Source organism: Coturnix japonica, chromosome 15 (genome assembly GCF_054131305.1).
Source record: "Coturnix japonica strain WE chromosome 15, WE-NBRP24, whole genome shotgun sequence".
Lineage (NCBI taxonomy): Eukaryota > Metazoa > Chordata > Aves > Galliformes > Phasianidae > Coturnix > Coturnix japonica.
In genome coordinates this window covers 7,038,143-7,065,089 of record NC_140677.1, presented here as the reverse complement: position 1 = coordinate 7,065,089, position 26,947 = coordinate 7,038,143, and the positions used below count along the sequence as shown (strand labels likewise).

Below are 26,947 nucleotides of genomic sequence, written 5' to 3'. Positions count from 1 at the left end.
TACACACACCTCTCCTGAGGCCATGTCATTATTTTCCAAATGGCATCGGCCTCTTCTTGTCTGGTGGTATTGGCCAACACTAATGATTTTCTTCTGTCACTGAGCGCTTGCTTGCATTCTCCTCTTTCATTTTCCTGATCATCCTTTTCTCTGTTTTGTTGCCCACATTAGGCTAATTGTACCTTTGATCTGCAACTGTTACACACACAGCTGCTCAGCATTGTCTGTGACTCTGAAACCTGAAAATTAGAAAAGCAGCAATTAGAATGATGCTCTACCAAAAAAAAAAAATAGAGAGACAGAGAGAGAAAGTAAAGGAAAATATAATAAAGAAGTACGGCGATTCAATGTAATCAGCTTACAGGAGATACAACCCAACAGAATTTTGGTTTGTTGTGCCGAAAAGTTGAGCAGATCCTTTGTTTTCTATAGGAGATGAAGAAAGGGATGCTGTGAGCAAGGCAATACATGTCTGGTTGGGGCTTTTAACCTGAGTCATGAACTGGGACTAAGAACAGAGGCCTGGGTTTGGCTCTTGATGGAAACTTCGCCTTGGTCCTCCCGTCCCTCATCACCCACTCACTTATGCTGAGTTCCTCCCATGAGAGGGCTGTGTAGAGAGATCACTATGTGCAGATTAAACTTGAAGCCAGGCATATAGTTTTAGCAGAGTAAATTTTGGTTTATAAAGCAGTCTTTGCCAGGCCTGAGGTTACAAAAGCCTTTTGGGGGTAACCTCATTAAGATAATTAAACATCTGTGTAATTCTTTCTTTCTCCATACATGGCGAGGATTATTAAACCGTATTTTGCTGTGGCACATGAGCCATTTTGCATGGCAATTTATATGAGCTAGCAGTAAAATGGCTTGCATATAAAAGAATTGGATTACTGAAAGCAATTTGAGTGTGCGAGCAGTATGAATCTCAGTTATCCAACATCAGGGTTAAACATGATTGGCATCTTTTTACTAAATAGTGAAAAGCCATGCCTTGTTGTGTTCAAACTGTAAGTATGAATACTGCAGAAATGCCTGGAAAGAAATAGAAAGAAAATAGCTGTGCAATAATATAAGCTCGTATGGAAGTAATCTTTTTAAAAAGCATGTTTTTGCAGTTTCGTATTTGAGTAACTAATAGCTTTGTATAAGTCAGTAATTTTGTTTACTGGTAGCTGACTTTCTTTCAGGTGACTGGATAATCTGAGACAGCTCTGCAGTGGGGGTTTTCTTTGGGCATGCAAAATGTGTATTGTCGTAGTTATCGGGATCCGTAACAGTACATCAAACAGAACTTTGTACTGATGGTTTGTGCAACATCAAGGAACGATAATGAGAAGTTTCAAAATAGAAAGGTAGATACCTTATATATTGCGGCTACAGTTGCTTACTATAGCAGGCAGTGCAACTTCAGGGATATAAACTTTCCCATTCTCAGTAACCAGCTACCAGGAAGACAAAGAAAAACATTACATCTCATAGACTGTAGAATGCCTTGACCTTTGTACATGGGTTTCACTGCCCACTGCTCTATAATACTGTCCATTCCCTGTACTCATCCATCCCAGGACCTGGATGGCATCACTGATTGAGTGTTTTGCAGAAAAGCACACGTTATGGATTTTTGCAGACGTAGAATTTGATTTAGCAATGCCGAGGCTTGTGTCATGTGGGACCTCCTGAAACAAATACGCTGTAATAATTTTTACTCCATCCTACCGGGATGTATTCCAAGCCAGTAAAAGGCAAACTGAATTAATTCAATGAAGGCATATGCCACTGGAAACTGTTTACATTTCCTAGGAAAAATTGAGTTTCATGGTCCATTTTTAAGCTTTTCTCTTTTTTTCCCCCTACAAGGACATGCTGTTGGTGCTACCACGTCTCAACATTCTTACTTTGGAAAAGAAAGTGTTAAATTCTAAGTATTTTTGATTGTATGATGTTTTGGTATGAGATGAACAGGAAAATGTAAAGGCCTGGATCTGTCTTTCTTATGTCTGTTTTCTTTAACATTTTTCCACATTGCTCAGTGTGCTGCCTATTTTTAGGCTTTTTTGCCTAAATGAGGCACCCACCAGTGCTCTAGCTCTATTACTGTACTTCTAGCCCCAGCTGTCATTCTAGAGCAGCTTTACTGGCATTGGTTTATTTAACCTCTCTCAACACTTTACTTAAGCAGCGGAAAACACCTAAGACTTTATCTTCAAAGCCAGCACAGGAACGGTTTATGTTTTTCTGCCGCACATCACTGCCTAGACACTCCCGATTGGAAGTCAGGGCCAGCCGTCAGCATGCAGGAATGGCATTTGCAATTCTGGCACTCAGCACACTGGGCACTTTCTGATCCTCACATCTGCGGTAGATGGAGTTGGCAGGGTCAGATAAGTGTGTTCTCCACAGTAGACTGAGTCAGAGGAGCATCATGAGCATTGCAGAATTTGTTAGCGTGTATTGGGACTCTTGCCCATGCCGTGCTTACAATGGAATTTAATTTTCCTTCCATGCAAACAAAAACATATGTTTTTATGTTGAAATATGTGGAGGTGAAACTGAATAGAATATTGTCCTTGGAGGGAAATGAAGTAATATCCTCATAGATGTAAGGTGGGAGTATTTGGCTCCTTTCTGAGCTTTATTTTTCAGTGCATGCTTTTACTTTTTCCTTTTTGCCATTCTGATTAGTAATACTTACCTCACAGACTTAATTTTTTCCTGCTATTAAATGATTTGAAATGCACTGATAAAAAAAAATGATGCCTCAGGGCTTATGATTTTTGCAAGTTTTGCAAATACATAGAATAAGCCTTCGCTCTAATTTTGGGGTTGTTCTTTTTCTTGCTCTTTGCTGGTCAAGAATATCAAAGACCTGTCTTTAAAATGGTATGTTGTATATTATTAGTATGCTGTGAAGACTAAAGCTCTCTACGTGCTCTAAGTACAACAATGTGTGGCTCTGTTGGTAACCTCAATGTCTTTTCATACTGAAGTCAGAGACAACTGGCTACTCATCTCACTTTGATAATTTCTACACTCAATGCACGTTCACTTCCCCCAAACATCCCTCTGATTAGCACTTCATTTATGTTGCTTGCTAAAGGGCATTACCTCCATCAGCCTATTTCTTAAAACGAGAAAGATTTCTTGCTGGGCTTGCAGCAGCCTGCAGCCTTACTCTGTTTTCAGCAGTCAGGCAAAAAGCATTTACAATTAACCTTTACTTCCATGTTAGTTGAATTTTACTCCTGCCTATGGAGGAGTATAATCTAAATACTATTAAAATAGAGTATGACTTCATGTTATGTGACATCTGGTGACTTCCAATTATCTGTGTTTTGCCTGCCCACGGTGCAAAGGCAATTATGTTCTTCTGGTCGGATTTGCAGCAGTTTCAGAAGATATGATAATACAATAGTGAAGGAGGGCAAGGAAGCACCTTGGTAAGGAAAGACTCACAGGGGCTGATAAGTAGAAGTCAAGTATGTACATATCAATTCTCATTCAAATCAGAAGCTGTTTACAATAATTGCTTCCTATTATATCCCATTGACAGGTACTGATCAGCTACTGCCTGTTTTGTAAGAAACATGAATGAAACACAGAATCCACTTCTGTTTTTTTGCTTATGATCTCATTCTGCCTGCCATGATTTTAGAATCATAGAATATCCCAAGCTGGAAGGGACTCACAGAAGGATCTTTGAGTCCAATTCTGCACAAGATTACCCAGAAATTACATCTAAAAGTAATTATTCATCAAGTCTATTCCAATTTTCACAAATTAGACATTTTTTGTCATACAGTGTGATTACAGGGTCTGCTCTCATTAACTCCTGTACTTGCAGTAATTTTAGCACGGTGTTAGAATCATGAAAAAAGTGAAGCAGTTACTCGACCAGATCTCAGAATATTGACCAACTTTAATTTTGTTCAAAAGCTGTAGCATAATGATTTCTTCTGTCAGTTACAACACATACTATCCATTCATTCATCCATCCATCTTGACAATCCATATGCTAAAAAGTGCATTCGTATGCAGTAACTCACCAGATTGTGACAATTCAGCAAATGATGTGACATGACACCCAACATGTTGAGGGTTTTTTTATTTTAAGATAGTTACTAAGAAATTTACTTCTGAAGGAAAGTATGCTGAGCTTGGCAAAGAGAGCTGCCCTGTAGTGTTGAGAAACAGGGTGCATTTACCTGCAAACACTGATGACGGAGCAAAATATTTACTTTGCTGCTGTGGTGGAATAACCCAGTGGGATCCTCCATGTCTGATAATATGTGCTTGCGTGATAGAGTCCTAAAATTGTGTATGAGACTGTAATTACAGGCAGCAGTTAAAATCCAAGCCATATGTGGCAATAAACACCATACTTTTGTGCTCTTAAGTTTCAAATTAAAGACAAATGGAGTCCCACCCTGCAATTAGAAGATCTTTGCTCTGAATGTTTGCTCATATCATGTAAAATGGAGAAGCTATTTGTTTTCCTTAGACGTTTTTTCACACTGTAAATCTCTTTACACTTTGTCATTGTTTTTATTATGTGCTTAATATGCAGCTGACAAGAACAGTTCCAGCATGGCCACGAGACCTTCTCCTGGTAAAATGGAATGGATCATCCCGCTTATTGTGGTCTCAGCTCTGACCTTTGTGTGCCTCATTCTTCTCATTGCTGTGCTTGTCTACTGGAGGTGAGCATGTTTCCTTTACGTGCAGAAACTGGTCATGATTTAAAACATGTTTGGAATGATGGTTTTTTAGTGTGGTCCCGTGTTCTTTATTTTGTTGGATGTTATGGTGGTAGATGCATTAGTTATCTCCCTGGCTACTAGAGTGTCTCTGTTGGGTTAACTATTCAGCAGTCTCAAATACTGTTTTTTTGTGTGATGAAATCAGGTTAGCAATGATAGAGCCAGCTGTAATGTCAACAGATGTTTTCACAGTTAGCCTTAGTCTTAGCCATAGGGAAATATGGTCATGGGAGAAAATCACAGAGAGACTTAATACCTGGATGATCTTAAGGTGTTTTTTTTCTTCCTTTATATTTCTATGAATGGGGGATAAAGTTGTTTAATGTTACATAACATTACTCTTAAGAACAAGTTCTAAATGTAGCATAGCTGAAGTGTTCAGAAGTACAGATCCTGAAGGATCTCTTGAGAAGAGATAACATCCCTTACACTGGTTGGGCTCAGTGTTGAAGGCTAGGTTTGCCATCAACAAACCAAATTCAGTTAATTTAGAAGAAGATAAAAGCTGGAGTTTGTTCTTACGTCAGAACCAAAACTCTTAAGACACCTCATTTGCCCTATAGTAAAATTTAACCAGAGGTTAGCCTCAGAAAAAGTGTTTTGAATTATTTAAAAATCTGATTAGCCAAGACACAGAAAAGTAGCTTTGGTGAGAAATAGCATTGATCATTTTATTTTCAGAATCAATTAAGAAATACCAGTTTGTTCTCCAGTACACCCATTTTGCTGATAATTAATGACCAAATTGTAAAGGCTGGGAATGTTCTAAAACACATTAGTGAATAGATGACAGTACTCTCATGAAAATCATTTCTCTTTACATGTGCTAGTGATGGCATGATTGCAATAAAACAGTGAATAAAATTGTGCAGATACATGCATAGAAGCTGAAATTGGAAAAGGTACGAAGATGCCAATTTAGTGACCTGATCTTCAGTATTCCTCTTGTCCAAAATCTCTCCCATTTTTCTTTCATTTGGAAGAGTAAACCTGGTCACATTCATACCCACCAAGCCCTTGAATTATATGGCATATCCTGAAGCAGCACAGTGTGGGACTAGTTTATCTTGCTTCAATACAAAGTGCTCTTCCAAGGATGGAGGATTTGGAGATAAAATGCTAACAACCATTATGGAGAAGAATGTTGGTACCTCTCATTGTTTGAAAAACATTCACATTTCCTGCAATTTCACTAATGGATGGAGATAAATGATTGCAAAATTAGTATTTAATCCACTTAAAGAGTAACGGTGCTGTCCCTGAGAGAATATTAGGGTTTAAAAGTGCTGGCTTAGTGATGAGACTAATTTTTGGTAAATACTTTTTTTTGTAATAGATCATAATGTTATTCAAATCTAAAATTAAGATACATTAATTAAAGTTAAATGCTTTTTATCTTTCAAATTCCTAACTATCTACCTCATAACATTTTTATTTGCTTACTAATAACAAACAAGCAGATGAATCAAGGGAAGTAAATGAACAAAGGCTTTAACTGAAACCAAATTACTTTTCCTGTAATATTTGTTATTGTGCATACAGACAGCAGTTGGTTTTTATCTGTTCTGCATAATTTGCATGAGTAGTTAACATTCATCGATAGCTTTGGTAAGAGTATGAGTGTATAATGTATTAAAGCCCTTGACAGCCATGGATCAATTTTTTTTCTGTATAACTGAAGTTAAAAAAAAAAAAGAATAAAATGTAGAGATTAGAAATTAAATAGACATGGAAATTATGTTGAAAGGTTTTTTGACAAGTATGAAGCAATGAATAGAGGAACAACAAACTTAAGGATACGCCTTCTCTGTTCAAAGTAATGTGTTTCTAGCTTCGTGGTTCTAAGGATTTTTTAAACAAATACAGAACACGTATATAAGGGAAGGGAATGCGTGTTTTAGGATAAATCAGCAAGCAACTGGAACACAAATTGTCCACGGTAACATTTCACGCTGTGCAGACCATGACATTGAAGTGGTAACAGAACATTTTTTGTGCCCTTTTCAATGTGATTACCATTCTTTAGGAAAAATAAAATGTTTATCTCTGGGAGTGCTGGAAAGTAAGGGAAAAAGAGAACCTCAAACACCTCAGAGTGTCATTTTCAGGTTGGAAAGGAGCAGCGATCTGGATTTCAGGAAGAAATACTCAGCTTAAAATCTAATAGGCAACATATGGAATAATTTGCTAAATAACACCATCAAAGCAAATGGCATGAAAAAGAGTTTGAGACAGATTTGTCAGTAAGGGAAGCATGCTTTTGGAGGGAAAGATGCTATATGCAGAGAAACACTTATTATAAAAGGATAACCCTCAAGGGGACAGGCATGCTGGACCAAGGGGTCTTTTCTTGCACAGCAATTCTTTGTTCTCTTGTGAGAAAAAGCATTAAAAAATACAACCCAGAGAACTAAAAAAGGCAGAAGAGACATGGCTACCCTTTGGCAATGCATTATAAGGGTAAAACAAATGATATTTTCACTTTTGCATTTCTGAGCATTTGTGGGACTGGAAGACTGGAGAACAGAGGTGACATAAGTAGAACAGTGAAGCAGAGCAAAGCCTTCTGCTTCTTCACATTGCACTGGTACCCTGTTATCCAGGGACCAAAATAAGAAATTAATGGATTGCTTATGAAGGTTTGGCAAAATGGTTCTCTCTGTTCTGCTCCTTTGTAACTCATTCTGTGATACAGAACTAAAGTAAGTTTTGTGATGATATATTGTAAAGAAGCTTCATTTTCTCTCCGCTTTACGTGAAAAGGAGAATGGTAGGAATCAGTCACTGTTTGATGAAGCTTTCCCTGTATCTATGGAACTTCCATGCTGTGTTCGTTAGAGGCTTCTTGTAATTTAACGTATGTGATTTGTCCCATTTCTGAATAAGACTCCCTTATTTGCAGAGGTAATTTGCTGTGCTTAGTTCCTTTTCCGTGTGGGTCCTGGACAAATGGCAAAAGAATATGATTGATGTTGATGAGAAAGGGTCAGTTCCTTCTTTTTAGCATGATAGCCATCTCAGTAATGAAAAGGGATGGGAACTTACAGGCAAGCAGCAGTCCTGAATTACCTTTCCACTGAAGTTTCTTAAATTCAGTACTTTTAATGGCACTACTGTGCAAAGAGGTCTGTGTGATCTTAAGTTGGGAGAGGAGAAAATAAACTAGGTCAGCATAATGAAACTGCAAAAATTGTCCTGTCATCCCAGAACAATGAAGAGAGCACCACTGTGGAATAACTGGGAGCCATGGAGTGCACGGAGGCTGGTTAGGAGTTTGGCTTCCTAGGCATAGGGGCTGTAGTTCAGCATTTTGTTTCCATGAATCTTTGATTCTTCATAAGGAGAAGCTGGCCTGGCTGGTCCTTGAGCTGCCCTGGGCACAATGAAGGGAGCTGTTGCTCCCAGTTCTAAGACCTGAAACTGACTTTTAGTACTGAGTCATAGCAGAATTCATTCCTTTCAGATTGATTCCGGAAATTGGGTTCCATTTGGACAGACACTGAGTTTTTGGAGAACTATTCGCTCTGATTTTAGGATCTTTCTTTGGAGCACTACTAGCTCGCATAGAGCCCATTCAAGTGTGCATTAAAAGCTGCAGTTTACCAAGCACGTGATTTTTGCATTTCTGGGCATTTGTTTTGCATCTGCGATTTTATATCCAGACTCGGTACTGTGAGATCGTTCCGCAGTTCTTCAAGGTCGGTTTAAAATTTGACTTACATGTTCTGCATTCTTTGCCACTGTTATCCTTAAAGCCTTTTGTATGAACTTTGAGAATCACAGAGTGTGTGACCTCCAAACTATTTAGGGATTGAGTGTGACTTCAGTTTTTTTGCAACAAGATGAGTTCCTACAGCGTGATGAGCCATACTATGGCTTAAAGCTTTCTCTATGTTCTTCTTGCAAATTGAACAAGTCCTGAACATTGACACTGTAAGGGAAACCCAGGGTCAGTTGCACTGTCTTTCTCACAGAGGTGTAAAAGTGTGAATAGGGTTAAGAAACCAACTAAAATAATAAGATGCACATTGCATTCTGTCACTTTATTAAAAAAAAAAACAGGATCTGGTGACTGGTGACCTTCTCCTGTTTGTTTCCCATTTTGATTTTTAATCTAAATACTACATCGCTATAGACCGTGATTTCAAAGGGAAAAATAAGCAGAGAATATTAAGAAGCAATTAAGATTTTAGAGTTTAGCCAACAGCAACTTTTAAATGGGAACTAAATTATAGCCATTTCTCATTTTCAGCTAAGAGGAAGAAATTAATTCAGAGCTATAGCTGGAGAGTTTTCTTTCTTTTCTGCAGATACCATAATTCACCTCTGAATTATTGCCACCATCAACACTGCGATCCCAAAGACAAAGCAGGAATATTGTATTGCATTTCTTATTAAATCAAGCTGTTTATACAGTGCTAATATGTTTACATTCAGGAGGGATTTTTGGAACAACACAGCTGCTGCCTTTCAAAGAGCAAGCAAGCTTGCATTGCTGGTTTATAGCTATGTGTGTATAAGAGACAGCTTGGGGAAAATAAGCCTTTAAATTTCCTTGAGCAAAACCCTACAGAATTTAGTAGAGAATATGAGTTTTCTTAGGTTTCTAGTAAGCATCCTGCAGAACTGAACTGAGGCCTTGAAACAAGTTTTGTGACAGAGCCTCACACTTCTCCAGCAGTACCTTTCTGTGCAGAAGGAACAACACTGAGCACCAGGAGATGCGGGTTTGTTCACTGACTGTCATTGATTTTCTGTGTGACCTGGGGCCAAGTCACTTGCAGTTCGACAATCTTGTTGTTGAACTCGGTGGCAAAGACCTCACTGGGAGCAAGCTCAGGTGTTCAATATTTTAGCATCTGAGGGCAGTCACTGGTGAAACAGCACCAAAAAAGGCATTGGTTTGCTGTATTTTTAAATCAATTTGTAATTTAGAAATGAAAGGTGCAGTGTAAGACCAAAGACTGTTGTAGTCATCGTGTCTAATTACCATGCCTTGGAAAACTGACATTTGGAGTTAAATTCTGGGGAATATGGGCTGCTCCATAGCTAAGATAGTGCAAAAACTTCATTGGGGAAAAAAAAAACAAAGAGAACTTCTGCCTGTAGTAGGTAGTAAAAAGCGCTGAAATTGTTGCTTGAACCTATCTCTTGGTTTTATTTTATGAGTGCACAATGTGTTGTTCATCTACTGTACTGATTGAAAAAGGAGCATTGCAAATTTACAGACCATTGTAAAATTGCTTGCTCACGGTGATAAAAGCTGCTTCGGCTTACACTGAAATGTTTGTGATTCTGCTTGTTTCCTCACTCCTGGACATGCCAGGTAACACTTTCTGAGAGCCCATGTGTTGATTTTAAGAATGCCTCAGGTGCAGTTGCTCAAGTATTTATTTCAGCAGCAGTGGTTTAAGCAGCCTCCTCCATTCCTGCCCTTGCACTGCCCTCTGTGATACCAAAGCAAATGTTTGTACAATCATGTGATAAGAGGAATTGAGAAATAATCCATGTTTTGGTTTGTTTTTTTAAAAAAGGGGGGGACTTTTATGCTCTGATTTAAACCAGATTAGTTCCCAGTCTGGCTCATGCAGTAACCAGAGTTGCACTGGTATAACTGAGGGCCCAGCAAGAGGCAGGAATGAGCAGGAGGGATGAGGGTGCTCATTCTGACACTACTCCAGTGATGCCTGAGGACCACATCAAGGTGCTTGTGCTCTGCTTGAGGACAGCAGAGCCCCAGAGTGCAGCCCATGTCATCACAACCCATGGGGAGAATTAACTGACAAAGGAAAGACATTTTCTGAGCTGAAGAGAGCAGCACAACAGGCAGATGAGAAGAGACATGGAGGTGAGTTGTGTGCCTGAAACCCATCCCTGTGTCCATCTCAGTTCTGAGGTTTAGTAACTAATGTGCCCTGCTCAAAACAAACATGGCATGCAGCTTTGGGATTGGCTATATGGAGTGTGGTACGATGAAAAGCAGCATCAGGGGAAGTGCTGCCTGGGAAACAGGATCCAGCCCAGCCTGGTTCTGGAGCCCTCTGATCCCCCTGCATCAACCCAAGCAATGCAGGAAAGGCACTCCAGGCTTTGTTGCAGAAGATGACTGTATTTGATTTTGCCAGTGCTAGAGATAAGGGTACTGAAACACCAGGCCCTTTTGTGTGCAGTATCTCAAAGCACTGCTCATTTTCATTAAAGGGGAGCAGCCTGTGATAGTCTCTGTCTCATCTCAAGCGGGGAGCCGAGCTCAGCTATTGTGCCCATGGCAGGCAGCTTGCTTTCAAGCCTGAAGCTTAGGGAAGCCGCCAGTTGCTCGTTCTAGCTGGTGGCATCATTCTTGGAGCTCTCATCGTTCTTCTGTTATGGGGAAAATCAATAGGAAAACTTCTCCAACTGCTTCTCTTCCCTTTCATACAGCGACGTGCAGCCTGGGGTGAGGAGAAGAGCTCATGAGGAGAGCCAAAGTGTGGTGTGTGGCTGCTCTTCCTCCCCTGATGGGCTGTAAAGTTTCTTCCTTTTTTCTTGCGTGGAGCAGGAAAGGATCCCGTGTGCAGGAGCAGCTGAGCAGGCCAAGTACAGGTTAGGCTGTGACACTGTGGCCAATAGAGCTGTTCCTCCCCGACTTCTTCCTCACAAAGCGTTTCCCAAACAGCTCCTTCGGGACTTTCAGAAATCATGGGAGTTGTCAGTTGTTATAGTAACGGACCCCCTGCTGCTGAATTGGCCCTGAGATGCCCATTTGGGCTTTTGAACAGACTAACTCATGCTCATTAGACAAAAAAGAGAGAGAGACAGATTTGCAGATGGAAAGTTGCTTTTTAAGCGTGCTGGATGATCTGTTAAGAGCTAGATTGTGTAAAGGGGCATGTTATCTCATTATATGCCTGTTACTTTTACTCTTCCTTAATTAACACTAGTTTTACTTTTTCTTGCAAAACAGAATTCTGCAAGAGTTCAGTTTCCACACTGGTGAGGTCAGTAGTGAGCTGCTGCTTTAAAACACAGATTTTGCCTTAAGAAAGGAGAAAGAAAAGAAGTTGGAGGGGGATTTGCCAAGCTTTAGTGCATATCAGTGGTAACTGCCGGAATTTTGACCCTGGGATGTCCCATTTCAAGGAAACAGCGCAGTCTAGGTTTTGCTTTGGGTTCAAATCTGTGCAGCCCCATTGATTTTAGCAGAATGACTCCTGAGTAGCTGTTGGCAGTGAAAGCAGACCTTGCTCTGGTAAATTTGAGTCCGTAGATGAAGAATCTGTATCCCCTTTAATGGGTTGCAGGAGTATGCAAGCGCCATGAAGCAATGTTCTCCTCACAGCTGTCCTGTAAATGAAACACAAATCCAAATTTGTGGGAGGTTGGTGTATCTCCAGGTGTAAATGTGAGAGTATTGTGGCTCTTCTTGTGCAGTTTACCTTTCCTATGAGGAAGTTGGTTAGACCAGATGGGCAGGCAGGATTGCTAGCTGAGAGGATGCAAGTGTTCTAGTACACGAATGGGATCTGCAAGGAATAAATGATCTTCTGCATCCATTGTGCTTAGGATGAGGAGTCTCGGGCTTAAATTGCAGCAAGAGGGAAATATAGGTTTGACGGTAGAAAAAGCTTTATGACAGGAAAGACAATAAAGCAGTGGACTACAGAAATGCCATCGTTTCTGAGCTCCGAAAGAAGGTTAAGCAGCCATTCGTCAGGCACACCACAGGAGTCATTGATCCTGCATGGGAGCTCAGAGGCTTCTGCGCAGTTCTGTGGTGTGAGCTCTAAAGCACACATGCAAGGGTAAGAAAAGAGGAGTTGTGTGATAAATTGTCCTGTGAATCACAGACTGGGAGGCTGAAAAAGCGTTTAGAAGATACAGTTCAAATGCATCACATTCAAAGCGAGTAACATGAAGCCAATAAAAGAGCACATTGAAGAAGCGTGGGGAGGAGAGAGGGAGGGCTACAGCTTTGGGCAAGGAAAGGAAGATAACAAAATGGGCAGGAAAGAAACTGCAGAGGCAGCTTGCAGAGGACAGCTGTGTCAGGAGACGTGCAGGTTGGTGGAGAAAATCTGTTTGGAGTTTCATTCCATCTGTTCTCCTGCAGCGGGGAGCCTAAGACTAGGAAAGAGTTAGGAGAACTATTGGAAGCTTTTAAAAAGAGGAGTTGGGTGTAGTTGTGTTTTGCTACCCTTACTGTTACCCAAGGCACTGCTGCATTGCCTAGCCAGTACTGCCATTATCAAAAGCAAGTGCCAGCTTGAGGCCATCCTTGGTGGTAAAGGAATGGACATTGCAAGCGAGCACACAGTGTGACCAAATCTAGCCAGCCCTGGAGATGCCATTGCATTATTTTCTTGCAAAAAGAAACAGGAAATGGTGATTGCTTAAAGATTCCTGTCCCAGCACAGGCAGCCCTAGTGCCTGCTGGATTGTGATTATTTTCAGCAGTGCCTTTAAATGAGGACTGTTACTTGAAGCTGCGCTTCACAGCTTCTGCGATGTTTGTACATGTGGATCAGTTGTGAGGGTGTTTTTTTTTCTGCCAGCAGTTTTATGAACTCAGTGGGAGCCCAAATCTGCATCACCTTTTTTTACAAGATAATGTCAAGCATGCAATCCTAAATCAAACAAGAGAGAATGTGTGCTTTGGCTGTTGAAGATGGGAATTCAAAATACGTTGTTGGTGACCTTGAAAACAACAAAACAACAACCAGAAGTTTTTATTTTAATCCTCAGTTGTCTATAAAATGTGTCCTGTAAGAGCTGAGACATTTAGGGTATGCTCTGCCCACAGGCCATCTAGTTCACTGAAGGGGATAAAGTCCAAACAGTAGGTTGGAAAACTGCCTTTGATGTGCTCCTCACTGCTTTGTTTAGAGGTGTAACAACATTTCCCCAGTATGTGCAGAAATATCTTCCTCTGGGGTGAGAGCAAAGGGGAGCAGGCATGGGGCATCCCAGGTCAGGCAATGAGAAATCTGTGGCACAGCTGCAATTGATCTTTCTGTTTTGTTTCTGTGGAACTAATTAAATGGATTAATTCCAGACACTTTCTCTGTAAATGCCTTCCACGCTGCTGCTGTAGTAATGAGATCTTGAAAAAAAAAAAAAAAAAAAAAAAAAGAGCAAGATTTGATCTGTGCAGTAACTGGATTAAAAGAACTGCTTTATGATGCTTGATTTTGAACCAATATTTTTAAAATATTCACATGTTTTAGTTAGGCTCCATTAAGAACTGGTTTGTAAGCTCTGGGAGGCAGTATGCCATGAGGAGTACGTGTTTCACATGAGCACAGTGGTGGAGGATGTTACTGCTGCCTTTCCTGACTCAGCTGCTGGTTTGTTTCCAAGCTACTTTACAAGAAACTTTAAAACAACTTTAAAACTTCTGAAATCTGGCTGTTAGATCTATGATCAGCTATTGAAAAGAAAAAGAAATCAAAGTTTGTAATCAAACTTTCTCTGAAATTAAATAAATTTGGGAAAAAATAAAAATAAAATGAAAAATGAGAGTATCTGTTAAGATAACTGTTTTTATACTTTTAGTTCCTCAGCTGCAAGAAGCAATTTATAAACCTGTTGCTGTTTGATTTGTTGATAGTTTATGTTCTCTGTTCATCTGTTACTGGTTTATATATGTTATATAATATTTTTAGTATGTAACAGTCTACGTTAAATTTGTATACAGCTATCTCTGTAGAAGATATACCGGCATCGATTTGTAGGTTCACCGTTAAAGGAATATCTCAGATGAACTGTGAATGAAATATCCTATATTACAAGTAGATGTACCCAGAGGGAACAGTATACCTCTGCTGTGAAACTGTGAATTAACCACAGCAACCAGATGAATGATATTTTTTCTCTCTCCTTGTAACCATAAAATATAGCTATTGAAGTGCCCCGCGCTGTCCTAAGTCCCACAGCAGCATTTGGACTAACATTAGCACTAGCTATTTCACAGCAGGATGTGGTCGGATTGTAAAATTATAGGGGAAGAATATTAAATCAATTCAGCAATCTTAACAGTGTGGATAAATACTAGGAATCAGCAGCCTAGTAAAACAGTAACGAGCAGGGATGTTTTTTTTTTCACTTCTCTTAAAATAAAGTACCAACCTATGCAACTTGGCAAAACCAAATGCCTTGGGATGCACAATGCATATTGTGCTGCTCCTACAAATGTTGCATGTTGTGAATTCATTCAGGCTATTGTAGAACACTCTGCTTGTTAAAAAGAAAACGTTTCTTCTATCAGTATGAACGGCATGCATTTCATTCTGCAAGCTTACAGGTCGGAATCCATTTGAGTTCTTTTAGAATTGGTCCTGAAGGATAAAAAAAAACAAGTTGAAAAGATTGTTAAAAATCATTTCAGCAAAGAAATTATTCTTTTTTTTCTTTTTTTTTCACAGTGACTGTGAAAATAAAGTTTGCGCTTTCCAAAGGAAAACACAGCAATTAGGAAATCTGCAAATATAAATTAGACTGTGTTGGTCTTCCTCTTTGTTTCTGTCACTAAATGGAGTATTTAATTAGCATGTATGTTATTCAAGTTTCAATATAATCCATTTTGTAAGTCCAGGTTCAAATATAAAATCAAAATGGGCTCGATGCACCCTATTGTTCACATGCAAAGCAGCTAACATAGATATGAAGATATGATGTGAATTGAAACATTCATATTTCACAAGGATGTGGTCTACATTTTCTCCAATGATGGGTTGAACTCTTATTTTTAACTTTTTCTAATTTGCATACATATTAGTCTCTATTTAAATGATGTGTTAATTCTATTCATTAGACTTCAGTGAATGCTTCTAACTCTCCTGATAATCAAGCATAGAGGTCCCTGGAAAGCAAATTATGGACTTTCATGTCGCGAAATGCATTGTAAACGTGACATTTATCACTGCTAAGCCAACTCATGTGGAGCACTTGGCTACAGTCCGTAGGGCAGAGCCCTTAATCTTATGCTTATGGTAATGGCTGTCATCTCTGAATAAGAACCTGACTCTGGGTCCCCAAAGTCTCTTCAGAGATGGTTGGCTCTTCACAAGCACTCTGCCCTCTTGACGTTAGAAATGCCAGTTTCTGGCTTGTTTTCTGGCAAATGCTCTTTGGAAGAGAGAGAGTAGCTTGGTTCAGATCCTTGCACAAATGACTTCGCAGAAATGGATGATCAAAAATTTTCTGTTCAAATCGTTTGGTGGTGGAGACGAGGGTTTGGAATTCTGTGGGGGCTCTTCAGTTCTCTTGCGTATTTGGCTTCCACAGCAGGTTCCTGCAGGCTGTTTTCCTACAGTCCAAAATGTGTTAGTGCTTCACAATGTGCAGAACAGTAGCACTGGAAGTAAAAGCACGAGGGTGACAAAGTGCAATAGGAGTCCTTTCTGTGGGTCTGTGAGCCAGGTCCTGTACTGAGGATGGTGACAATCCATGGAAAGAAAAGGGACGAGAAGCAGTATTGGAGTTTGGTGCCTGTTGTTGTGTATTGATTTACCAGGCTGTGACAATTCATCTTTTTAATTCTAGGTATAAAAGCATTGTTATCCCAGTGGTAACAACTTGAGGTGATAATTTCCCAAGGTTTTCTGTTGATGGGGTGAGCCCTGAGTGGTACCACACAGGGAGCTGCCATGTGTGCTCCGATTAATAGAAAAAAATTGATGGGAAGAAGAAAGATTCTTACGCCATCATTGCAAGGAAATGCTTGACATCTTTAAAGGTCTCTAAGTTTCGTTTCCATCTGTTTTTTGCCGAGTCTGGGCCTTTTCAAAAGCAGCAGTGATGTGCTGTAGGGAATTAATTTAGCTCTTTGTGGTAGCTGAAGGTTAGAGTTCAACATCACTGTTTTTGTTACCAGCACAGCTACACTGAACAAGTTCCCTGTTGTATAGTTTAAAGGAATAGGTGGGGACTACTAGAAAGAGACTTGTTGTCCCTGCAGCATAGTTTTATTCAAGATGCACAGAATAAGCGAGCAGAAGAGGAGAAATCACAGTATTTGAAATACATTCGCAGCAGCTGCTTCATCTCACCATGTCTGAATGTGTAATCTCACTCTCAGGAGCATTCTGCACGAGAAGCAGCTGGGCGCTTCTGAACATACAAGAAATGCTCCCATTTCACCAGCTCTTGTAATTATACAAGCTGCACTTAGGCCTATGGAGAAATGAAAAGTCCATGTTTTATTGCAGCTCTGAGATTTTGGTGAGTTTTGGGGTTGTCTGCAGAGATTAAGCTTCCACTTGGACATCCAATCTATCCCTTGCAATGCTTTCTTGCACTGGAAGAGCTTTGTACAAGAGCTTTCTGAAACATTTAAACCATCTACAGCCCTCTTCTCCTTCACTCCTTAGCTGAAAGGTATGGGGTCTCATTGTCTTCCCAGTATCAATCTTGGGTAGGCTGTGTTGTAATTCCCTGTGTACTGAGCACTGAAGAGGATGCTGAAGAAAAATGAGAGATGCTTTAAACCATCTCTCTGCTTCTTGTGTTCCCCTGGCCCAGCGGTTGAGATTCTTCAGGGTATGTAGCACAGTGTGGGAATGTTTCCCTTCCACTCTTCCTTCCAACATCATTTCTCCTTGGTGCTCCGGATAGCAGCTCCTCACCCCAGGGACAGATGTGTTGGCAGCTTCACACTTCATTTTTGTGGTGACTGAATGAACTTACGCATTGTCATCACTCTCCACCAGCGTTATTGTATTTACTGGGCTTTCTGTGCAGGAGTTAGATTCATATGTGTTGGATGTTTTGTTACAGCCCATGCTCTGTTTTGACTTTTTAGCTACATGTGTTTTCTTCTTTTAAAGTTTCTAGTTGTGTCTGAGACCTTACCGCCAGCAGGTTGCTTTGTGAGAGTCAATATTAATGAGGTGGCTGCTGATAGCATCATATACATTGAAACAAATGCTTTTATAATAAATGGAATTTATTATTAATTGAGTCTTTTGGAGATAAAGCGGGATATAAAGTGACAGGCTCATGGCACAGCAAACTGCCCTTTGCAGAAATCCAATTAGAAGTGTGAGCAGCCGATTGTAAGCAGACTTGCTCTAATCACATGGGGACAATAAAGGAGCAGAGCAACACTTGAAGCTTGGGACTTGTCCCCATGAATGCCTCATAATTTTCTTTAAACAACATTTGGTTACTATGTCATGCCAAGCATGCGTTCTTCTATGTTCTCCTGGCAATGCTGCATCCCATTGGTCTAAACAAACCAGAGGGAAACAGTATGTTTTGAAATAAAAGGGCATATCAAGTTAAATGCACTGTGTTCTGCTACACGTCTGTCTGGGAAAAGTGACTCATTCGTTAGCCCGCTGAAATTACTTTGCATTGAATAACTTGTGCTGATGTTACTGGGCTCTCCACTTGAAGCTACATTTGCCATTTCCTCAATGAGGATGTTTGGGAACATTGTCGTTCCCTTTCCAAATTGCAGTGTTTGTTCACGACTTGGAAAAAATAGATGATTTGTTGAGATGTGTCATAGATAATGGTTAAATGCTGCCTACAGTAACCAAGTGCAATTGTCACAGATGTATTTGAGCATCCATGCCAGCGGCTATGTCTGGTGTCCTAAAGAGTGATGTAAATTGTTCGTTGGGTATGAATGGTTCAAAAAGAGTTTTTCTAAATATTGTGGATCATTTTCGTCTGGCAGATGGAGTTGCGGAAGCTGCTATAGTGAGAGTTTGTGAAATTTAAGACATCCTGGGTATTGTGAGAAATATGCTTAGCAAGCCTCAGAAGTGAGGGTGCAGGATGCAAAGTGAGGGTACAGGAGTGAGAAGACCGAAGCACAGCATCTGTGGAGTCGGGCGGTATTTGCAGGCTGGTGGAGAAGCATGTGAAAAAACAACACAGAGCAAGTCAATTTGTCTGTTCTGTCAAAATGGCTACGATCAGCCAGGAGGCAAATGAATAAACGGATCAACAAGTATTTCACACTTGTGTGTTCTCGACAGGAAATCACAGATCTGAAACCAAATGTCTGGGACAAAACTACCAGAAATAGTGGCAAAATACTCTGCTGTTTAGTCTGCATTTTAAGCATTTTTAGCTCACAAAACTCCTTGAATTAAACTATTGGAATAAAATAGGAAGGCTTATTACTACAGATCCCAGTTACCAATGAAGGTGGAAATGGCTGAGGTGGGAGCAGGGCCCCAGTCAGGGCTGGGAGCAATCTTTACTGGCCTACTCATGCACATCTGCTGGCCATAGGGAGAGCTGCTCTTCTTCATCTCTTGACCTGTTTCTCAGTTGCACTAATGATCTCTTAAGAACATGGAAATGAAGTGCATAAATACAGTAGGAGCGAAATGAACCTAAATGGGTAAAGGTGTCAGCACTGAGCAATTTGCCTAGCAGCAGACATCTCCCACGTTCCTCCAGGATAGCATGCCTGCCTTTGCAGCCGTGTCACTTTGTATGCTGTAAAAGAAAAGAAAACATTGAGACAAGAGCTTGCTTTTAATTTCCATGTCGACTTCTGAGCAAGTGCCTGATATGCCGAGGCATATTCTTCATACACTGAGAAGCAGCCATAAGTATTTCTGATATGCAAACTCCCATTCTTGTGTGTTGTTTTTTTTTTCCTTCTTTCCTCCAGTCCAACACTTGTCAACGCTGAAAAGGTTATAAAGAGCTTAGTAAAAGGTAGATTAAAGCTTTGGAAATAGTACAAATAAGAACAGTCTGTAAATAGAAAATACATTGAACAGTATCTGGTGCTAAGGGGTCTAATGATTAACACTGGTTGACTGAATTTCTTCTGTTTTTCTTATTTGCATTGAACTTTTATCTTGAAACTAAATCTCCTCCTCCCTGTGGTTCATTTTGTTGCTAGATGCATCTATGCACTGATTAAGACAACAGGAAAGCAGTGGTTTACTTGCCCAAGCGTATGCACACTGAAAAAGAGCTTGTTGTGAGGATGAAAGCGTTCCCTATCTTCAGAGTGGTTTTAAATGATTTCTTAAAAGTAAAGTCTCTTCTACATCTGTTGCTTTGTGATTTTTCAGTTCTTGACTCTCTTCTATAATTGGAGGTTTGTCAATATACTTCATGATAACTTCTCTGATATGCCTTGTGCTTTGATTCTCCATGTGCAATAAATGAGTGTTTCCTTGACACTAAAATTCAAGGGGCTTTAAATGAGCCACAGGCCTGAAACTTCAAAGATGTCCTTTTTCTTAAGAAATTCTTTGAAAGAAAAAACTCTTTCTCATTTTATCTCAAGTATTTCAGGATGATCCTGGTACTCCCCTCTGCCTTGTGGTGTACTGGATTATGCCTCCATTCGTTGCTTATAATATTTCTAGATTTTGTTATTACAGCTTATTTTGTTGATGGAAAAAATAATCTAAAATATGCATTGTTTTTACTTTATGTGCTCCTTTATTATGCCTAAGTATGCTTAATACTGCATACTAATTTGGAATATTCATTAGATTTTTTCTTACAATATTATCTTGGGATTCGTTTGATGTTCTTGCTATCATTGATACTATTCAGTTTTTAGAAACGCTCTTGCAGAGGTGCTTAATGCAAATGCTGCTGGATGGATCCTACTGATGCAGGGTCAATTTATGCTGATCTGTTAATTGATGTGGGTCTGATGTCTTCAGCAAAGGGAACCCAGTGGATATGTTTATACCACACTGATTATCCAGTTTGACCAGAGCTCTACTTCAGGCAATACAACTTGCTTCCCTGCAGCATAGCTCCTATTCATGCAGAGCTATGCCCAAGGTACATAGCTGAGCAGCTAAGGTGTGTTGGAGCAGGCAGAGCTCACACTGTGTACCTGCATCTCTCCTGGCATACCAGACAGGTCATCGGGGTCTGACTCTCATGTTTTTGCAGAGCTTGTTAGAGATGCATTCAGCATACTGGAGCAGAATACACAGTGCAGTATCCTCAGTGGTTTGGTTAAGAGCTCGGTATGTTATTGTCTCCGAAGTTTGTTTCCTCATCACATTTGTTAACCTTTGAATGCAAGAAACTCATTAAAGCAATCCTTCAGACACTGGTACTCTAGACTTCCCCAGAGCTCTTGAGCTGCTGCCACATTAGCACCAACAGCAGCAAGAAGCGAATCTCCAAATGGGTTGATTGATAGCGAGATTAATGATCCTCAGGACTTCTGTCCAGGTTTATTATTCGGCAGCATACAAATCTTTGCTTTCAGGGAGTTGGGTGGGGAGGGAGGAGCAGCTGGCTGCCACCCGGTCTGTCCGTATTAGTGTGATGAGGTGACGGACACAGCTCTGGCGGAGCACTACCATTAGGGAGTGTTTTTCAGCATTCTCATTATCTCCCAGGTACTAAATAATTTGCTTCTCTGCTCTTGGTGCCAGCTGCTCTTTTCTTTTCCTTTGTGCTATGCTTCTAAAGGTGTCCTTTTGTTCCGTGTCTAATTGTGTTCTAAACAGAGTTAAGAAATAGAACATTAAAAAAATTTAAGTAGCAATTTCTTTTTGAAATGGATAGTGAAAAAGGCCCACCTCCTGAATACACAGTGATGAAAAGAGGAAGGAAATAATCACACTTTCAGTATTTTCCCCCTGGCCCCAAATATTCTGAACATGAATTATGTCCAGCAGCGCTGGGAAATCTTCCTAGTTCTCCCATGAAGGTTTTGTCCAGGTGCAAGTGGGTACGTCTGATGAGGGAGCTTCCCGTTGAGTATTTCGTTGTGTTTAACAAACTGTGGCATTTCTGCCTGAAGACGGGCATGGCTTTCAAAACAGGAAATCTATGCTGAGGTTGCTGGTACATCCTTGTGTTGTTAGACTCCAGTCTGTGCCTTGGGATACCTAAAATACCTCCCAGTTAATGTCTTGATGTCTCATTTGAAAGAAGGAAATAACATTTGTTGCAAAGAGAAAAGCAGGGCTCTTCATTTTGAGGGATTAGGTGAGTTTTCCAAACTAAAAGTTTCTGCTGTCCTGTCTTAGCTGGGATCTTGTCTATATCGTGCTTCTTATAACACAGTTTTCATCCAGATGAATTACGCTTTGCATTAAAAATACCTGCGTTTTAACCTCCTGGTGTGCTACCCTCTGTTTTTATTCTTTCCTCTCCTGAGATTCATCCTAAAGGGAATTCATGTCCTGAAATGATAATATCAAGTATACCCAATTTTGTGTTCTTAGAGGTGCTACTAAAAGCTCCTTTCTAGTAAGAGGCAATCTTCTCTGATTGCTGCAGTTCTTGTGATTACAGAACGACTCTTCACTCAGTTAAATTTAGCTTCCATCGGTGAGAAAGTTTTAGGTTCCTTTTTAAGATTACAGTATGTTTGGGGCATTGGAAGTACGCATTTCATAGGAACTGCCTAAGGAAAAGCTTGTCTTTGTTTTCATCTGTTTTTCTAGTTTTGTGGCACAAACATTGCATTAAATAAATAGTTGCCTGTGAGAGTGGAAAATGAATGTCAGTCTTCCCTTTGGTTTTTAAAAGCATGCCTAATTTTTAAACCATTTTAAGATACCACCTATAGGTTTCTCTACCCCATCTTTGCCTGAAGACATTAAACGTTTGAATGGTAATGCATTCACCAGGAAGCTTGTTCTCCTGCAGCAGAAAATACTGATGAGTAAACCCACTCAGTCATCTGTAAAATTGCTGAGTGTATCCAACACAGCTGTTGTGAGTATTGATTAAAGCAGGAGGGAAGGTCTGATGCTGCTAGCCCTGTCAGAGGTCACCAGGAGAGTAATTAGCTACCAAGTGTTACAGGGCCAAGTGTCATCACAAATAAGGTTTCACAATTGCCTTTGCCATTCTCCAGGGAGCACAGGAAGATGGGAGAAGGAAGCGTGGAAAATGTTTGTGCCGAGTTAAACTAAGATTTATCCACTTAAAATTTGCAATTAAAGAGCTTTCTAAGTGCTTTTCTACACTGGCCACCTGGGCGCTTTCCGGTCACAGAGCTGACGGAGGGGGGAGGACTTGAAAGCAGCTCCTCTTGGTGCGTGTTGTCATTTTGGGACTCTTTAGCCATTTGTGTAGCCTTCTAAAGTGATTATTCCTTGTATCATGTCTGAGTTCAGTACCATGCGTGATTTAAATGGGTGTGTATTTTTGGTGCAGGAAGCTGCCATCGAAATCTCAGAGGATAGGGAGAAGAGGATTTTTAATTTCGTGGAGAGCTGTGCAGTCAGCTGGCAAATTTAGGCTGACAATATTAAATTAGCTGTCTTTCTGTGTCAAAAATCCCCTGCCTTGTTTGCAGATTAGTTTTTCAGATGGAGAATTCTACCAGCGGTGTGTTCTTCATCCCAAATATGGTCCCTGAGTTTTGTCCACCTTTGGTTTTTTTAACTTTTTTCTGCCTTTTCCCAGCTTTTATCTTGTCTTTATTTCTCTCTGTTTGAATTGTGTGCAATTGGACTGCTGATCATTTAGCATTTGGAGCCTCTTGGCTTCTATGGAGCTGTATGTTGGTGTGCCACAGCTCACTGGTGTGAGAAAGCATTTCCTCCTTGCTCAGAGGAAACCCTTGGAAAAGGGACAGCCTCCTTCTCACCATTCTGTCTGCCGAGGACTTGGCAGCTGTGAACTTCTGAAATCTATCCATGTACTGTCTAGACCTCTCAAGTTACCGTCTCTGTATGATGCGCAGCACTGCTCAAGAAGATTAGAGGCAGAGATTGCCTTGTTGGGGAGAAGGCAAATGGTTTCAGGAGGGAAATGCAGGAACGTCACGGGGAAATTTTCCACCTTTATCACCTTTCCTTCGCTGTCCTAATTTTTATGCATTCCTGCTCTGGATATCCTCCCACTGCTCAAGTTCAGTCAGCCCTCACAGCGTTACTGTTCCTGCACAGCATAGGTTCTTTTGTAGAAAGCTTTCAGATTCTGATCGTTAAGCATTAAGACCCGAGAAGGAAAATAATTGTGGAAAATTGGGGCAATATAAGCCATTTTCTGGCTGAAAAAGAGTAAATGCAGATGTCCCTCTGATACAATGAACAGCATATCAGAGCTCCATGCTGCTCACTTATTCATATTCATAAGATCAGCTTTTTCTGTGTGGTTTTCTCTTCTCTTTTTCTTCTGAGCGCTTGAGTCAGTTTTATTGCTCATAAAAATCAGTGACTGATGACCCCAGCTAGAGCAGTGCAGACTGCAGACAGCTGTTGTCCAGGCTCCCATCCACTGCTCTGCTGGTGACATGGTCGTGATTTGCAGCGCTTCTGTTGTTTCATAGTCTGTGGCTCTTTTCTGAGGAGTCATTGCCAATTCTGACAGTGACAAATGCTTGCCAAGAAATAGTGAAGCTAGTTTAAAGTGCAGAGCCATGTGTTACTAGTACACTTGACTGCATACATACTCTTTTTTTGGTGCCAGCAGAAACCAATCTTAATTGTGTCTCCTGGAAAACATGCAAAACAGTTCAATGAGAATCTGAAGCATCTTTTCTTCTATTGAAAGTGAGAATGAATGCGCAGAGGTAGTGAAAGGGACAGTTTCCTGTCTTTGTAGCCCTATTTGGTCGTTATTTGCAGCCCCCCTTGGGATGGAGGGTCATGGTGGTTGAATGCTTGTATCCAGGTTGCATTCAATAAAGTACAAGCCCTGTCCTGTGAAGCCTGGTATGAAGGTCCATTGTAGATCTTGGTTTGACTTCTGCTCAGTCTGTCCTGCCCATAAGGCAGAGGCTGTGTGTGAAAGTGGGGTGGTTGCAGCATCTCTTCATTAACAAATGTACATTCTGCTGAGTTTCCATCTGTGGGAGGCAGTTTCTGGAAGAAGGGTACCCAGAGGACAAGGTTTGCCCTGCACTGATGACAGTGAATAGGCATCCAGGACCCTTTCAAGCCATCTGCCCCAAATTGGTCATGCTTTAGGAGGTAATGACCCAAGAATTGAGTAGCAGCAAAGAAATGTAGAGTTCCTTGGTGCTATTAGAGAAATAAAGAATAAATCTGCGTAGCCTTGGAGGGGGAATACGTGTTGGCTGCAGCCAACAGAAACTTATGTGGAAAGAAAGAGCAGATCCCTCGCGTGCAAGTGATCGATGGCCATGCCACTCACTGCTTCATGTGTGGAAGGACACAGCTCTTGGACGTCCCCAGAAAACAAAGCATTCCTCTTTGATATTTTCCCACGTTCAGCTGCTGTTCTGATGGTGCCAGCGAGCCACTGTGCAGGCAGTTGATTGCCCCACCACAGCAATCCCTTGCTGCTTCTCCTTCTGCCTCAGCTGCTCCTGGGCAGTGTGAGTCCCTCGCCTGTCAGCACAGATCAGGGGATGCTGCAAGGCTGAGTGCATGGAGCAAAGGCCAAATGCTGCCCTCCCAGCTATTCCCAGACCTCCATGGACTGCAGCACACGCTGTGTGTTTGTACTGGAGGCAAAATTAACTAAACACAAAGGCATTATCTTCTATGAGAAAATGAAATGCATCCATGCTTTCAGGCCGTGGTGTGATCTGGCTGTCTCTCTCTCGCTTTTAGATGAGTATAAAGGAGAAGCTGCTTGAGTTTTATTAACTAATAACCAAGGAAACCCTTTTGGAGTGTCAAAATCTCACGAGACATCTTTCACTGAAGCTAATCTGCTGTTCTGTTCAGCGGAGATGGAACAAGCATCTAACCCAGCTAATCAGGACCATCTCTCGGCATATTCTTTTTGCCTGCAGTGTGATAATAAGGTGCTGCTGCTCTGCATTTAACGTTCTGCTAGTTTGCGTTAATAAAGCGCTGTCAGTATCTCTGCAAAAAGACTCTGGGTGCAGGGGGATGCACTCACTCCCTAATGTTGTCTTTGCTCTCCAGCCCCTGCCTCTGCCCCTTCTCCAGGGAGATGCTAATCTCGCAGTGTTGTACTTTCTGCCTTTCTGTCCATATGTGACAATTGTGTGTCTGATCGCCACCATCTCGCACAGTTATTGTACCCTAGGGAAAAGGAGCCAAAAAAACATATGGGGCTAGAGAAAACGGTGTGCTTCACTGCTCACAGGCGTATTTCAGAGACAACTGACTCTTGGGTATAGTGCAGGAAATATGTGGGGGCTCTGAAATCTTTTGGAAGTGAAAAATCAAAGCTGTGATTTGCTTTTCCTCAGCCAATGCTGAATGTAGGATTACTCTAAAATTAGTGTTTCAGTTGCTAAAATTGTAATCCTCGCAGATGCTATTGACATTGGGACTGCTCATTCAGTAAGGACTGCATCTATCGGGAAAATATATATATATATATTTATATATATATATGTTTCTTTCTGCTGTGTTGGTTTTCTGAGCAAACGGACACACGTGCACAAGCAGCCTGACATGTATACACACAGGTTAGAAATTACAAGCTGAAGTGCTCATCATGAAAGCAGATGTAGACTTACACATTGTCTAGCCCTTCTTCCATTCCCACTTCTCTCTGTGGCTGCTTGTCCAGTGACTTGAAACAAGCAATTTTCTGCTCTCATACCTACTTTTTTGCAGCCCTTCCCATAGACACACAAATTTACTGCAGCCTCCTCTCGTAGCCTTAGCAACTGCTGCCACTTAAGGTTTGTGTACGAAGAAGGGTAATGGGCAGAGGATTGTGCCAGGAGATAGAAAGGAGCAGCCTAAACTGGGGAAGAAGGCAGATACTGAATTCTCTGACATGGCTTCCTGTAGCCTGGGTCCCAGCTATCAGTATGTATTGCATCAAACTAGATGGGTTTGCAAGAGGCTTCTCGTGGATCCAGGCAACTCCTTAGTGGGTCAGGCTGAAAAATGGCCATAACCCAAACTTCAGTGCTTGAAGATGTCTGTGTGGCACCCCTTGGATGGATGCTCCTTCCTGGTGCTGCAAAGAGGAGAGGTGAAAGAGTAAGACTGAGGTCCAGTGAGCAAAACTTGCTGGAAAACTCATGCAGGATAGAGCTGAGTCCCATCAGTGCTGCCTCAGACTGTCACTGGGAACCTCAGAGATGGGGGAGACACCAGGTGTGTGGACATTGCAGGCTGTGTTCAGTGAGCTCAGGGGTAAACATGGAGGGCATACAGTGAGCAGGTTGAAAAAGGAGTTTGTGAGGCGTGTCTTCATGTAATCTGCCTGTATCTGGCATGCTGTGTGATGTATGTGGATAAGGGTGTGCTTTAGTGTGGTGTCTGTAACTGAGAAGTCCTTTATTCAAATTGTGTGCTGGTTGTCTTTTCAAAAACAGCTACAGAAAGTCTACCGGGCATAAA

At 41.0% G+C, this 26,947-nt stretch overlaps 1 protein-coding gene across 2 annotated transcripts in view; it reads left to right on the top strand.

Moving 5' to 3' along the window:
- Nucleotides 1–26,947, top strand: part of PTPRG (protein tyrosine phosphatase receptor type G) — a 367,775-nt gene that overhangs the window by 300,569 nt on the left and 40,259 nt on the right. For both annotated transcript variants that reach the window (XM_015875220.3, XM_085516326.1), the window contains one exon: nucleotides 4,565–4,697. In XM_015875220.3, the coding sequence (XP_015730706.2) occupies nucleotides 4,565–4,697 (133 nt within the window). The remainder of the gene's footprint in view (nucleotides 1–4,564; nucleotides 4,698–26,947) is intronic.